The sequence below is a fragment of the Camellia sinensis genome, chromosome 6 (assembly GCF_055761805.1).
Source record: "Camellia sinensis isolate YWXY chromosome 6, ASM5576180v1, whole genome shotgun sequence".
NCBI lineage: Eukaryota > Viridiplantae > Streptophyta > Magnoliopsida > Ericales > Theaceae > Camellia > Camellia sinensis.
Window position 1 is genome coordinate 142289969 of NC_138966.1, and position 13495 is coordinate 142303463.

The 13495-nt window shown below is 30.6% G+C and overlaps 1 protein-coding gene across 1 annotated transcript; it reads left to right on the plus strand.

The window, feature by feature from the left end:
• The first annotated feature begins 3082 nt into the window (after window positions 1-3082).
• LOC114261097 (endochitinase EP3) lies at window positions 3083-5969 on the plus strand. The gene is made up of 2 exons (XM_028201307.2): window positions 3083-3651; window positions 5261-5969. The coding sequence occupies exons 1-2, from the start codon at window positions 3240-3242 to the stop codon at window positions 5671-5673; spliced, it is 825 nt and encodes a 274-aa protein (XP_028057108.2). The 5' UTR covers window positions 3083-3239; the 3' UTR covers window positions 5674-5969.
• Window positions 5970-13495: the final 7526 nt, after the last annotated feature.

Genomic DNA, 13495 nt, shown 5'->3' on the forward strand with positions numbered 1-13495 from the left:
GTGGTCTTCTTAGCTCATGATTTTGCCAAACTGCCGATGATTTTGTCAATTCATGCATTCTCTAAATTCTATACCCCTCATCACTCATTACAATCATCAAATCAATTGTTAAAAAAAAAAAGAAAAGTCAATTAACTTTCTAAACATAATTATTTTAACCAACCTAAAATAAATATATAAAAAAAAAACCACCAAAAAACTAACTAAAATAATTGACTTTCTAAATAAGGCCATAATATGTGGAGGGAATTACTCCGTCAGTGCCCAATAAATTCAATCATCTTAGTTTTTCAAAATATAAAAGTCAAAACATAGAATAGAAGAGTTTCTATTGGTCTAGACAGAATTAAGTTCTTCTCTCCTGCAATGGAGAGGTTATCCACTATTCTTGGGACATGGTGAAGTGGCCTTATGCCGATAACTTATTTTTTTGCTCTTGAGATAGTTTCATGTGATATTCATTGATTAAAATTCTAGGATATAATATTTTTTGTTAGGTTTATAGGGAATAACTTGATTATGTGTCAAGTGATAAATAGTGCGGAGCAATATTCCAAGACACCTAAATAATTATTCCCTTATGCCTCAAGAAGGTTATGATAGGTTCAGGAGATACAATTTATAATTTTGTATTAAGATATGATAAAATAGTAAGAGACATGACAATCAAAAATTGATCGATAACAATAACACGTGGTATCCTAAAACACCTTATAATTGTTGCCATAGCTTATCTCTTAGCCTGAGCTGTTATTGTCTTTTGACTTGCATAATTGGGACTTTACAAAGTCCAAAGATGATGGTGGGTGGTGGTGGTGGTGAGAGACGTTTGGTGGTGATTCCTGTTTGAATTAGTTGATATACACAACTATTTGAATGGTCCAATGGAGTGGTTGGCCACTAAAAAACATAATATTAATTAAAAAAATAAAAGGAAAAAGATAAATGAAAACTTAATAAGGTAGTTTATTATGTCGTATTTGGTAAAAATAGCACAATGCTCTTAAATTGTGTATAGATGGCTTTTATATTTCACGGACAGTTTCACTGGCTTAGGGCATGGGTATTTGGGAGGGAGGGAAGGGTAGGGCATTAGGGTTATTCGAGAGATTTCACTGATTTCAAAAAAAAAAAAAAAAATAGAAATTATAGTTAAAAGGTTTAGTGAAATACATTTGAATATAATTTTTTTGGTGTATACGATATTACCAAAGTGAATCCTAAGCATGTACTATCAAGACTACATGGATGTGCCCAAGGTGGTATGCTCAATCAGAAAACGCTAATGCTGGTATGGTATCATTTATAAATTAATTTTTATGATTATTATTTTTGAGATTAATAGTTTAAAAAATTATAAACAAATGTAAATTTATTTAATGTAACTTTTGATTATGATAATTTGTATTAAAAAAAAATGAACCCATTTTGTTAAATAAACTCTCACAATTTTTTATTATTTTTATTTTTTATTTTATTTTTTTGTGCGCGCATTCCCTTAAAAGTTTTTGTTTTACTCCAAATGATGAGTCTCTTTTGTCTATATGTATATAAGGATTTCAAATAAATTAAAGTTAGAAATTATAACTTTAAAAAATCTCACATTTTTTGGTCACATAAATTATATTTAAAATTGAAACCAAATACCATTAGTCAATTTTTTTTAGAAAAAATAAGTTAAATAAATTAACTTATAACTACTACTAAACCAACCCATTAGCTTCCAAACGGTTAAGGCTCTTCTTACTACAATTGTTAGATTATCAAGAAGCATGATTAATTGAACGATTCTAGAAACTTGAACCATCAACACTGGCTTTGAAATCTTGTAGTCTTGGAATAATACCTTTTCACTATTTAGCAAGTGACAATTGTTTTATTGTCTCTAAAAAATAAATATAAAATTAATTAATCTCACTGTTTTAACTAATTAGCAAGTAACAATTATTTTATTGTTTCTAAAAAATAAATATAAAATTAATTAATCTCACTATCTTAACTAGCAATAGGGAAATTAAGACACCATGCATCTCATAATTTTCCATTAATTAGTTTTTGAATAATGCTATATGTACAAATTGATATACCAATTACAGTACTAACAGACGATGTAGTATAATTTTAGAGATTTTGAGTATTTGTAATTTGTATGATGGGTGAATCATAATTTTAAAATAAGAATGTCATAACATATATTGATACACTAATTGATATACCGATTGATGCAGGTAACACTACCGAGTAGCAACAATGTTATATGCACATATACTCTTACATGAAGATGAGCCTCACAGACCCATGTAGAACTCATCCTTATGTAGGGTGGATATCGGCTCGTTGGCCTTCCTAGTCCGCCCAACTCAGCCCAACCCAACCTTACTTTTTCAGGACTTGAGAAGGTTGTTTTAGCTCATAGAGCCAAGTTGGATCAACATTTTTATCCCGAAATATTAATGGGCGGGGCTTGGGATTTATACTTTCAACTAATTTAATATATATATTTTTTTGGGATCTACATTTTATCTTTGTTGATTTTATTAAACTCACATTTGTAGTAATGTATGATTGAGTTTATGTAAGAAATCTTTCAATTTATACCCAAAATCTTTTAATTTATAATGATACCAATATATTTATTTAAGAAATATAATGTGTGATTGAATTTAATTATGAAATATTTTAATTTTTTTAAACATATAACCTGATGGGTGAGCTTATAATTTATAATTATTTTTTGAACGGAGCTTAAGTAGATATAGAAGCTCGATGTTAGGGCGAGTTTGACTTGGACAAACACAATTCCTTATTATATAGTGCTGGTCTGATCCCAACTCAACCCAACCCAACTCAGCCTAGCCTAGACCAACGTTTATCCATTCCTCCTTTATGTGAGAGTTTTTGCACATTCTATGCATATATTTTATGGTAAAATTTTTGGTAAAAGTCTTAGTTCCAAGTATTGCTCAACAAATATTATTTCTCTTTTCGAAGTGAAAAATCAACTTTAATCCCCTTTTGAAGAAGTCAAAGTCAACCCCGTCGACAAAATGCATACATATACACGCTTTCTCTAGAAGGTTGCATGGCCGACTTTATCTATCCTCAAACCACTACACACCAACCTAGCGCTCCCATTGATCAGATCATATCATATCATACTATAAATACCTCTTTCACACCCACACTTTTACATCAAACCCTTGCTTCTCTTCTCTTTCCATTCTATAACTTCTTCAAAAATGGTGTCCATAACAAATCACCTGCTTACATTCATTCTTGCCGGAATCCTCGCCGGAGCTATGCCGGCGCTCATATCGGCACAGAACTGTGGTTGTGCATCAGACATGTGTTGCAGCCAATATGGGTATTGTGGCACTACCGATGCATATTGTGGGTCAGGCTGCCAAGAGGGTCCTTGTTTTGCGACACCGAGTCCTAGCAATGTCTCCGTGTCTGACATTGTCACGCAGGCTTTCTTCGATGGCATAATTGGTGAAGCCGATGCAAGTTGTGCCGGAAAGAGTTTCTACACTCGATCTTTGTTCCTTGAGGCACTTAATTCGTACCCTCTTTTTGGAAGGGATGGTTCGGTTGATGATTCTAAGCGCGAAATCGCTGCTTTCTTTGCGCATGTCACGCATGAGACTGGACGTAAGATTTTAACCTCCCTCTTGTTCTTTTGCATGCATAATTTCATAAGTTGATTAGTAAATTTATTTTCATAGAATTTAGGCCTATTTTGACAATTGGATTAAATGTCAACATTTTGATTATTTTAAATCACATCATCTCTAATTTTTTTACACTTTCTTTTTAAATTTTTTTTTTAAAAAAAAAAAAGTTAAAAACTGATTTTTAATCTACTTTCAAAACAAATCTCATGGAATGAAACACAGGAATGAGAGAAGAGGTAGGTGTCACATGCTACATGTGCGTCCTATCCTTGTATCAATTGTATGTGAATAGATTCTGTGCAAGCAGCTAACATAGTTAGGGGTGAGCATGGTCCGGATTGGACTGGATTGGAGTAAAATCAGGACCAATTCGTTATCTACGGATCCTGAAAAATTGAAACCAATTCAATCTGTTTAAATTGTAGAACCAATCCGAACCAATCCATTTAAATACGGATTTGATCGGTTTAGGACCACGAATTTATATAATTAAATAACAAAAAAATATATATAACACTTTATTTTCATAAAAATATAAATATAGTACCATATTAGTTTCACAATAGCAACATGTCTTTTCATAATAGCGATAAACTGTTCTAGAATTTAAACAACCATAAAGAAACTAGCTCCACCATAAGTATTTAGACCATTACAAATTAACACTAAAAACTAGCAAACAAAAGTAATAAAAGAAAATACTATGCAAGTTTAGGTTTGGATTTAAGTTTTATATGAAATAAGAGAAGATACTATGCAGGAGGGTGTATAATAAAAATATAGACTATTTGTATACGGTCCGGATCGGTTCTAATCCGGAACCGTGTGATTCAATCCAGAACCAATCCGTGAATAACGGATTTTTAATTTTTCAATCCGGAACCGAACCACGGATTCAAAAAACTAATCCAAACCTACTGGATTGGACTAAATTGGATCGGATTACGGATTTCACGGATTCCTTACTCAGCACTAAACATAGTTGTAATTAGTAGACAAATATAAAAATTGTTTAGTACAATCCAAACCATGGCAACAAAATTGAAGGCCCCATTTTAGTACAATATTTCAATTAAGATAATTTTCAATTAATGATCTAACGGCAAAAACTCTACACTATATAATAGACTAGACGATTTGAAAAGTAAAAAAAATATTTAAAAAAAAAAGGTTCATTAAAAGAAAAACTAAAAAAGTTGATTTTTTTTAATGAACTTTCTTTTGGATTTTGTTTTTAAAAACTTCTAAGATCCTTGTAGACTACTAGATAGACCTTAAAAAAAGGATCTAATACAAATTTAAATAAATTTCACTACAAACAAAAAATTCAAAAAGAAAAGATATGACTTTTTTAGACGTGGCCAAACATAAGCAATAATGCTAGCTATCATGAAAACAATGTCATGAAAAGTTTTCATGAAGATTCTCTACCTTTGGATTAGATTATAGTGTTTGTAGTGCTTTATTGTATGTTATGCATTCACCCTTAGATTAGTTTCATGAAGTTTTTCATGATATTTATTTCATGATACGTAAGGACCATTGCATACATATATAGTTGATAAATTTTGTGTGCGGTTGTGCAGATTTTTGCTACATAGAAGAGATAGATGGTGCCTCAAAGGACTACTGTGATGAGAATAACACACAGTATCCCTGTGTAGCCGGGAAGGGTTACTATGGAAGAGGCCCACTTCAACTATCATGGAACTACAATTATGGTCCTGCCGGAAAGAGCATTGGCTTTGATGGACTCAACAATCCAGAAATTGTTGCGACAGATGCAGCTGTGTCGTTCAAGACCGCCTTGTGGTATTGGATGAACAAAGTTCACTCTATCATAGTTTCTGGCCAAGGGTTTGGTGAAACAATCCGAGCCATCAACGGTGCACTTGAATGCGATGGTGGAAACACAAATACAGTCAATGCTCGTGTTGAGTACTACCAAGAATACTGCAACCAACTTGGTGTTGCGCCTGGCGATAATCTTTATTGTTAAAAAATTATTATTTATTTTTTTTGTTAAAAATTTATGGGTACATGTTTTTAAAAGTAATAAAGAGTAGGAACCATCCAAGTTAGGGCTTTATTCAAGCATTAACTTATTTGGCATGTAATAGTACAACTAACACAATATTGAAGGGCTTTTGAGAACTTATTTGGATACTTGATCTAGGACGAAATAATTGGTATCAACTCAAATGTATTCTTTCATCAAAGGCTATATATGTCTGCTCTTTTTTTTTTTCCTTATTAAATTGAATAATACTTTGATGTTGTTCGATGGGGAAGAAATTTGTTTCTCTATTTACTTCATAAAATTTCATTACAAAAATAGCATGCTTTTTATAGGCAATACAATACAGTGTGAACACAAGTTTATATTGCTGTAGCAACCTAAGGTATTTATGGCCTGTTTGATTGGTCGGAGTAATAATGATAGGATTAATAATCTATTGGATTGATTGTTCAACTTAATTAGTAGAGTGGGATTATTATTACTTACCTCTATATGGTATTGAATATTCCATGATTTTGGTCTTGTTTGGAAGTTGGCTATTTTAGTAGGTTATTTTAGTTTTTAGCTATTTTAGTAGACTAAAATTTTTGTATTTGGGAAGATGATTATATTTTTTTATAGTTGGATGTGGTGTTTGTGAGAGAAAAAATGAAATGATTATGAATTTGATGTGACATTTTGTCTTATTGGCTAAGCCCAATTGTAGCCTTTGCCAAACTATGAGATTAGAAGTTCTACGTATTACTAAGTCGGCCATTATTTATGCCATCCAAACACAAAAATGTACATATAACTAACTTAACAATCTATCCTATGCTCCAATACTGAAATAAAATAGGCCCTTAGTGCGTGCGGATTTTCTATTTTGATGGTTGCAATGCGGCGACAAGAAGTTGATTGGCGAGAGACAATTGACATAAGATGAGTAAGATTTGAAGGTATATAGAGGTATAACAAAAGAGACAATTGATTTAGACATTTGTTGTAACACCAGTGAGTGTATTTTGAGGCTTCTGCCATGATGCAGGGCAAGAGACAAGGTAAGGGTGTAGAAGACGATAGTAGGAGAAGGCCGTTAAGAAAGATTGAAGTAATATTCAAAGTCCAAAACTTAATTTTTTTTATGAAATAAATGAAGTGTATGGAATAATTTTTTAAGTTGAACAGATGGATACAAAAAAAAAAAAAAAAAAAAATACAAAAAAAAAAAAAAACAAAAAATCGATTGATATGTAAGATATGACATTTTGACTATTTTAATTTTTTGATTTTTTTTGTGATCTTTCCAAACGGGACATCAATTTCATTTCTTACTTACAAAGAATAAATAAATATTTGTGAGCCTCCCTTAAGTTGTGTTTGGATTGTTAATCGGAGTAGGATTTGGAAAAGAAAATTTATAATCTAACACGATATTAATAATATTCATCTAGTGTTAAGATCAAACTCTTCTTTTAATTATGAAAAAATATGAGTTCTGCTCTAGTAGAGTCCATAGAATGGAGTTCCTTGCTTGTAACTCCAAAACAGAAAATTTCCTCCAGATGTCGGAGTGTTGATCCTCTGATTTATTCAAGTAGTTAACACCATGAAGAGTAACCATCAACATGAATATTGAAAATGGTGAAAAATCTAAAAATTCTTGAGATATTGATTCGTGATTATATTTTAATTTAAAATAATAAACAACAATCATAATCAAACAAATAAGACTAATCGGCACAACTATTTAACGTGGAAAAAACTACAATATTTGGAACGTTTCCAATTGTAATAAAAAATTACGGGCTAAAGTCACAAATAATTCACTAAGAAAACAAAAAAGAATTACATTACTCTCAATTACCTAACGAGTTTATACCCAAATTGAACCAAACTTGATGTGCCTCTTCTACCACTGCCTTCACCTTGGAATTGTCTTGCCCAACATTGAATTCACAAAGTTGATGTTGAATCTACGACGATGAGCCACTCCAGAATCCACCAAAACTTCAGGTTCAAATTCTTTGGAATCTACTGAAGAACACCTCTCTTTTGTGAATGAAATAATAAGAACAACCTTTGATGTTAGACAATCTGTAGTTTGTTGATCAATTGATCACCTTCTATATACCAAGAAACACTACAACAAAACTGAGCTTCTGGACGGTTTAAACCCTAAAACTCATATAAAACAGCCTCCAATAGAAAATACTTTGTCTTTTCTTTCTCTCTACGATTCTGGACGGCTTAAATCCTAAAACAGCGAATAACGCACTTTATAGAAAACAGAGCCACGAAGACCGCTCGAGCGCACACTTCACTGCTCGAGCAGTGTGAGTAAAGGCGGTGTGAAACATATAGACCGATCGCTCGAGCACAACTTTCACAACTCGAGCGGTAAAACTTTCTTCCCAGGAGTTAAGCGCTCTGTAAAAGTATTGGATGATCATTTTTTCCATTCGAGCACACAAATGACTGCTCGAACGGTCAAACAACTTTGACCACACTTTTGCTTTTTGTTTCTTGCTTCGGGGCAACCTCACCGTGGCGCTACCTTGGACTTGACAAGGAGCGCTGTCTCCTGGACCCCCGCGAACTGATCATGCAGTTCGATCCCCATACATAGTCAGCGAAGTGGCAAACATAAAAGGATCAAGATTACAAACTTCTCTACACAAGTACAATTCGGGTTGGATTCACACATAAACACTCATAGTTTCATGGAAATAAAAAGACAAATAAAATTACAATTAAAAAAAAAATTATCAAATAAATTACCAACTATAAAAACCTAACAAATGACTCTGCACATTCCTCTTCCTTTGGTACCAGGTAATCATATTGTGGTGAGAAATCATCAGTCCCCACTTTATTGATAAGTGGAGGAAAAATTACTTATAAGTGGAGAAGGGGAAAGTTCGGAGAAGAATTGAAATGGGCTTGTAGTTGAGTGTGGAAAAAAAATTGTAAACTGATGAATTTTAAATTTTTGAGTACAAGTTTACTCTGTGCATAATTTTTAAAAATTATATTAGTGACTGTTTTTTTCAATCAAAGTGAATTTTTTTTATTTACTTTAATTTATCATTTTAATTTTTTTATTAAATTTATTTAATATTAGTCCCATTTTAAAAAGTATGGTTCATATCTTTCCAATGGTATCATTTTTTCAAATATCGAAAATTTTAAATATATTTAATTTTTTATATCTATTTTGAATTATTAATTTATTTTTTTAATTGATTGTACTATTATTAATCTAACTTTAAAGATATTATTAATACATTTTGAACCGTTTAATATTACAAAAATCAAATTATATATCAAATGTTATATACATTTTAATCAAAGAAAATAAAAGGCATAAATTTTAAATTTATTGTTTTAGGGAGAGGTGTGGTGTGTGCAGTGTGTTAGTAATGTGAAGTGTGACGTGGAATAATGATTCATTTTTTAATTTTGTTCCTCTAATTTCGCTCTTGATGATGTGGAAATAGAGAGGTTAAAAATGAGAGGGAAATGAGTGTAGGGTCACTTTACATGGAGGTGAACCACATTATTAAAAATAAAATTTAAGAAACAAAATTAAGAAATGTAGCACCACTTGTGTAATGTGTGTGTCATGAAAGTGAGAGTAAGTGATAAAATTGGATAAGTTTATCCTTTAATCAAGAAATGTGATCTCTTTCCAAATGTTTTTTCACATTCCACTGGGGCAACTCCAAATTTTCTTCCACTGATATATAAGAACTTTTCCCTTCCTCCACTAACTAGTGATTCCAGCAATTATCTATTAGGTCTCTAGAATTGTTTTAAGTTTGAAATACCATTTATTTGGTTTTGTTCTTATCTTAGTGATATTTTATAATTTATGGGTTGGATTTTCTTTAGTTGGGATATTCAATAAGACGGTCTAGTCATAGAGATAGAAAAAGAAGAAATAGAATTTTTAGGATTAATCTTTATATCAATAGGATCAAAAATTACAAGAACATATTATTTCAAAAGTAAAAGAATTTCTAGATGAATTAACTGAAGTAAAACAATTTCAATGTTTTTTAAGAATTTTTAATTATGGGAGAAATTATGCCAAAAATCTAACAAAATTAGACCTTCCCTTATTTGCAAAATTAAAGAAAGATGTACAATTTTGCTGGTCAAAAGAGGATACCAATTTAATTAAACAAATTAAAGAAAGTATTACAGTCATGCCTATAGTTTATTTACCTAAAAAAGGAGATAAACTTATGCTTGAAACGGATGTCTCAGGTTTATGTTGGGGATGTGTATTAAAAGCAATACCTTCTCAATTTTGGACCGAGTCTGAAGAAACAAATAGTTATGGAATTAAAAGTAGGAAAAAAAACTTATTTCCATAAAAACTCAGAATTATGAATTAATTTGTGGATAAATTTTTGGCAAATTTAAATCTGTTGAAACAAGATATATTATTTTTGGAAAAGAACTTTTAGCAATAAAAATTGATTTAAAAAGATTCCGTATATATCTTGCTCCTGAATGCTTTATTGTTAGAATAGACAATTGAGCGATAAAAGATTTTTTTAGTTAACAAGAAAAATATTGTAGAAGGCCGCTGACTTCAATGGTATAATGAAATTGCTACATATACTTCTGCAGTTGAACATTTAAAAGGAACTAATAATTTTCTTGCAAATTTTTAAAGCAAAAATAACTAACTAGTTTTTTCTCTTTTCAACCATGAATAAGGGTATAAATAGCCCGCTGAGTCCGACAAAGAATTGGTGACAATTGCCAAAAAAAACAATCCCCAAAACAAAAAGAAGTTTGTATTGTTTTTTCAGGTAGACAATCTGGAATTTACACAAATTGAAAATATTGCAATGTGCAAGTTGTGGGGTTCCCTAGAATTTGCTATCAAGCATATGATAGTTTGGCAAAAGCTAAAAAGGCTTTCTATATAGCTCCATTGATGCCTATTTTTCAACAGCAGCAAACCAATCCAATCCCTATTGAATTTCAAAAATCTAAACCAGATGAATATGAAATTAAAGACTTTTTTAATACTGGTATTCCTAGAAAAATTTATATTGTCTTACATGGTGTGTGGAAAGCCCACATTTTCGAAAACAAAAATGGTTTTAGATTACAAACGTCTAATTTATCATTTCAATTAGTGGAACAAACCATTAAAATAAATGAGTTACAAAAACTTTGTTTCCAACTCATTAAACAAATGACTTCAGATCAAGATTTTAAATTTGAAAAAAATAAATACTTTTCTTCAAATTTCTGAATTCATAGACCATGAATATTCAAATCTCTCTTTTAAAACAATTAGAAGAATTTGTCTTTTTAAAAAATTAAGAACAATTCTTCCCTGTGAAATTTTTAGACTCATTAAGGATAAAGTAGAAGATCATTGTGAAAGAATTAAACAAATTCTTTCCAAATCAATTGATAATATTAATTTACAAGATGATATTCCAAAAACCACATTATTCTTAGATACCCAAGAATGGTTTTATAAGGATAATGATTGGAAGGTCTCTAAAGAAATTGACTGGGGACTAACTAATCAAAGTTATTCTTCAAAGTTCTCACCCTATACAATGAAAAGATTTTCCAGAGATGATCAAGGCAATGCTCTCAAAAGTAATAAAAATTACAAATGGAAAAATATTTCACTTTTTGGATTGTCAGCACCATTGGATGGCGTGAAAGGGAAAAATTCTATTAGCCATATCAAATTTGGTACTTGAAAAAGACTGAAATTAGCTCATGATGGACCATTAATAAATTCCAAGAAAGAGGTTGTTAATCTTTATGAACTAATTAATGTCTTATGTCCTAAATATTATTGGGTAGAAAGCTTAATATTGTTGTCCCAAGTGGCACAAAGCATAAAAAGTTGCAGTGAATTGCCTTTCATGGTAACTGATGGAAGAAGACTGTTTGTTTCTATGGAGCCAATTTCATATACAAGAACTACTACGCAACAAAGTGAAGCAGAAGATTTTCTCAACAATCTAGCAAACAGAAATTTGCTAGATCTTCCTTTAGAATTGGCAATGCAAGTTAATGAAGTGGAAGCTTTCAAAAAAAAAAATAAAATAAAATAATGGAGTCTATCGCAAGATTCTCCATTATTCGAAAATTGTGTCTTCATGCACAATCTAGACAATATGATAGAAGCATAGTGGGCTCATGAAGACATATTGCCAATATATCGGATCTACTGCATTCTTATCCAACACACGTGGTAGCATCTATAGCAACAATAAAAAGATAATATTAGCCAAATCTTACCCAAAACAATTTCTCTTTTTCAAAAAACGAGAGAGGGGGACTGCATAGCATATGTATGTACTAGCCTTTGTATTTATTATATTGAAGACTTTTTTGTTTGTGAAAATACATAGTGTAGAAAATTGGTGTAAGCCTACGACTAGGCCTTTAAACTTTAGTATAAAGAAATTAATACGCCTAAGTGTAGGCTTTTTGACTTCTAGAGTAATAGCTTGTTGGACTTTTGTTGGTTGTATGCATTCTATAAATTGGCATTGAAACCAACATAATAGAGCATTGTAAATTCTCAAAAACTCTCATCTTTTGCTTACATTACTTCCGCAATTAGTTATTATAGACCTATTTTGGGTTTGTCTCGATTATCCAAACTATTCATTTTGTATAGATAATAAAATTTTAAATGTAGTATGTTAATTATTTTTCAAATAAATGTGATCCGATTGAGTGGTTCTTGATGTTTAATTAACCTGATTTTGGTGTGCATTATCTTTCAAAGAGTCTTACAAAATAAGCAGTTTAGATTAATAACACGGACCCAAATAGACTTACAGTAGGTCGGACTGGACCGTACAGTTGGGATTTTTTTAAGACCATATATTCATGGAGAATTACAAATCAGTAGAGAAAATTAAAAATATTTATAAAAAATTAAAAAATTTATTATTTTAATTATTAATATTTATAATATTTATCACATTTATATATGTATATTTTTATCTTTCCACTGTTATATAATTCTCCCTATATTCATTTAGTACGTCATTGGTTCAACACACTACTAAGGAGGTTCTAAAAAAAAGGAAAAATAGAAAAATTACTGCTACTCGCGTTCTAGATAATTGCAGATAATTACATGCTAAACTGTAGTTTAAAAACCACTCTGTTTTGTTTGGCAAACAATATTTCTTAGATTTTTTTTTTTTAATTTTTTACTTTCTGATGTTATGTTAATGAAAGAAGAATAAAAATAACAATTGTGTTTTTTTTTTTGAACAAATAAATTATTATTTTTTCTTATGATCAACAGATAATAAACTTATTTGAATGAAAAATATTTTTACTTTTAAAAAGGCATAAAAATTAGATTTGAGAGAAATATTGTTTACGTTTAAAATATAAATACATTTTTTAAATTAAAATTTATCACCACACTGCAACTGCCATCTATATATACCATTGCATTTCCAGTGTCATCATCTCCGCCACTGCCACTGTCACTGCCACCAACCACCACCTTCACCCCGTTGCTTCCACCACCACAACCACCCCATCATTAATATAATTATTAATAGTTTTTCCTTTATTTGAACTAGCATATCACCCGTGCTATGCACGGGATTAAATTTTAAAAAAAAAAAATCATTCATAGTTATGTCAAACATATTTTTAAATTATTAACATAAAATATATATAATTCTAAAAGAAAATATTGACATTGCATAATTAAAGTAATAAAAATAAGAATTTATTACATTTGTTTGAAATTCACTGAATAAGTAAAATAAAAAATAACTAAAATCTAAATTGTTGT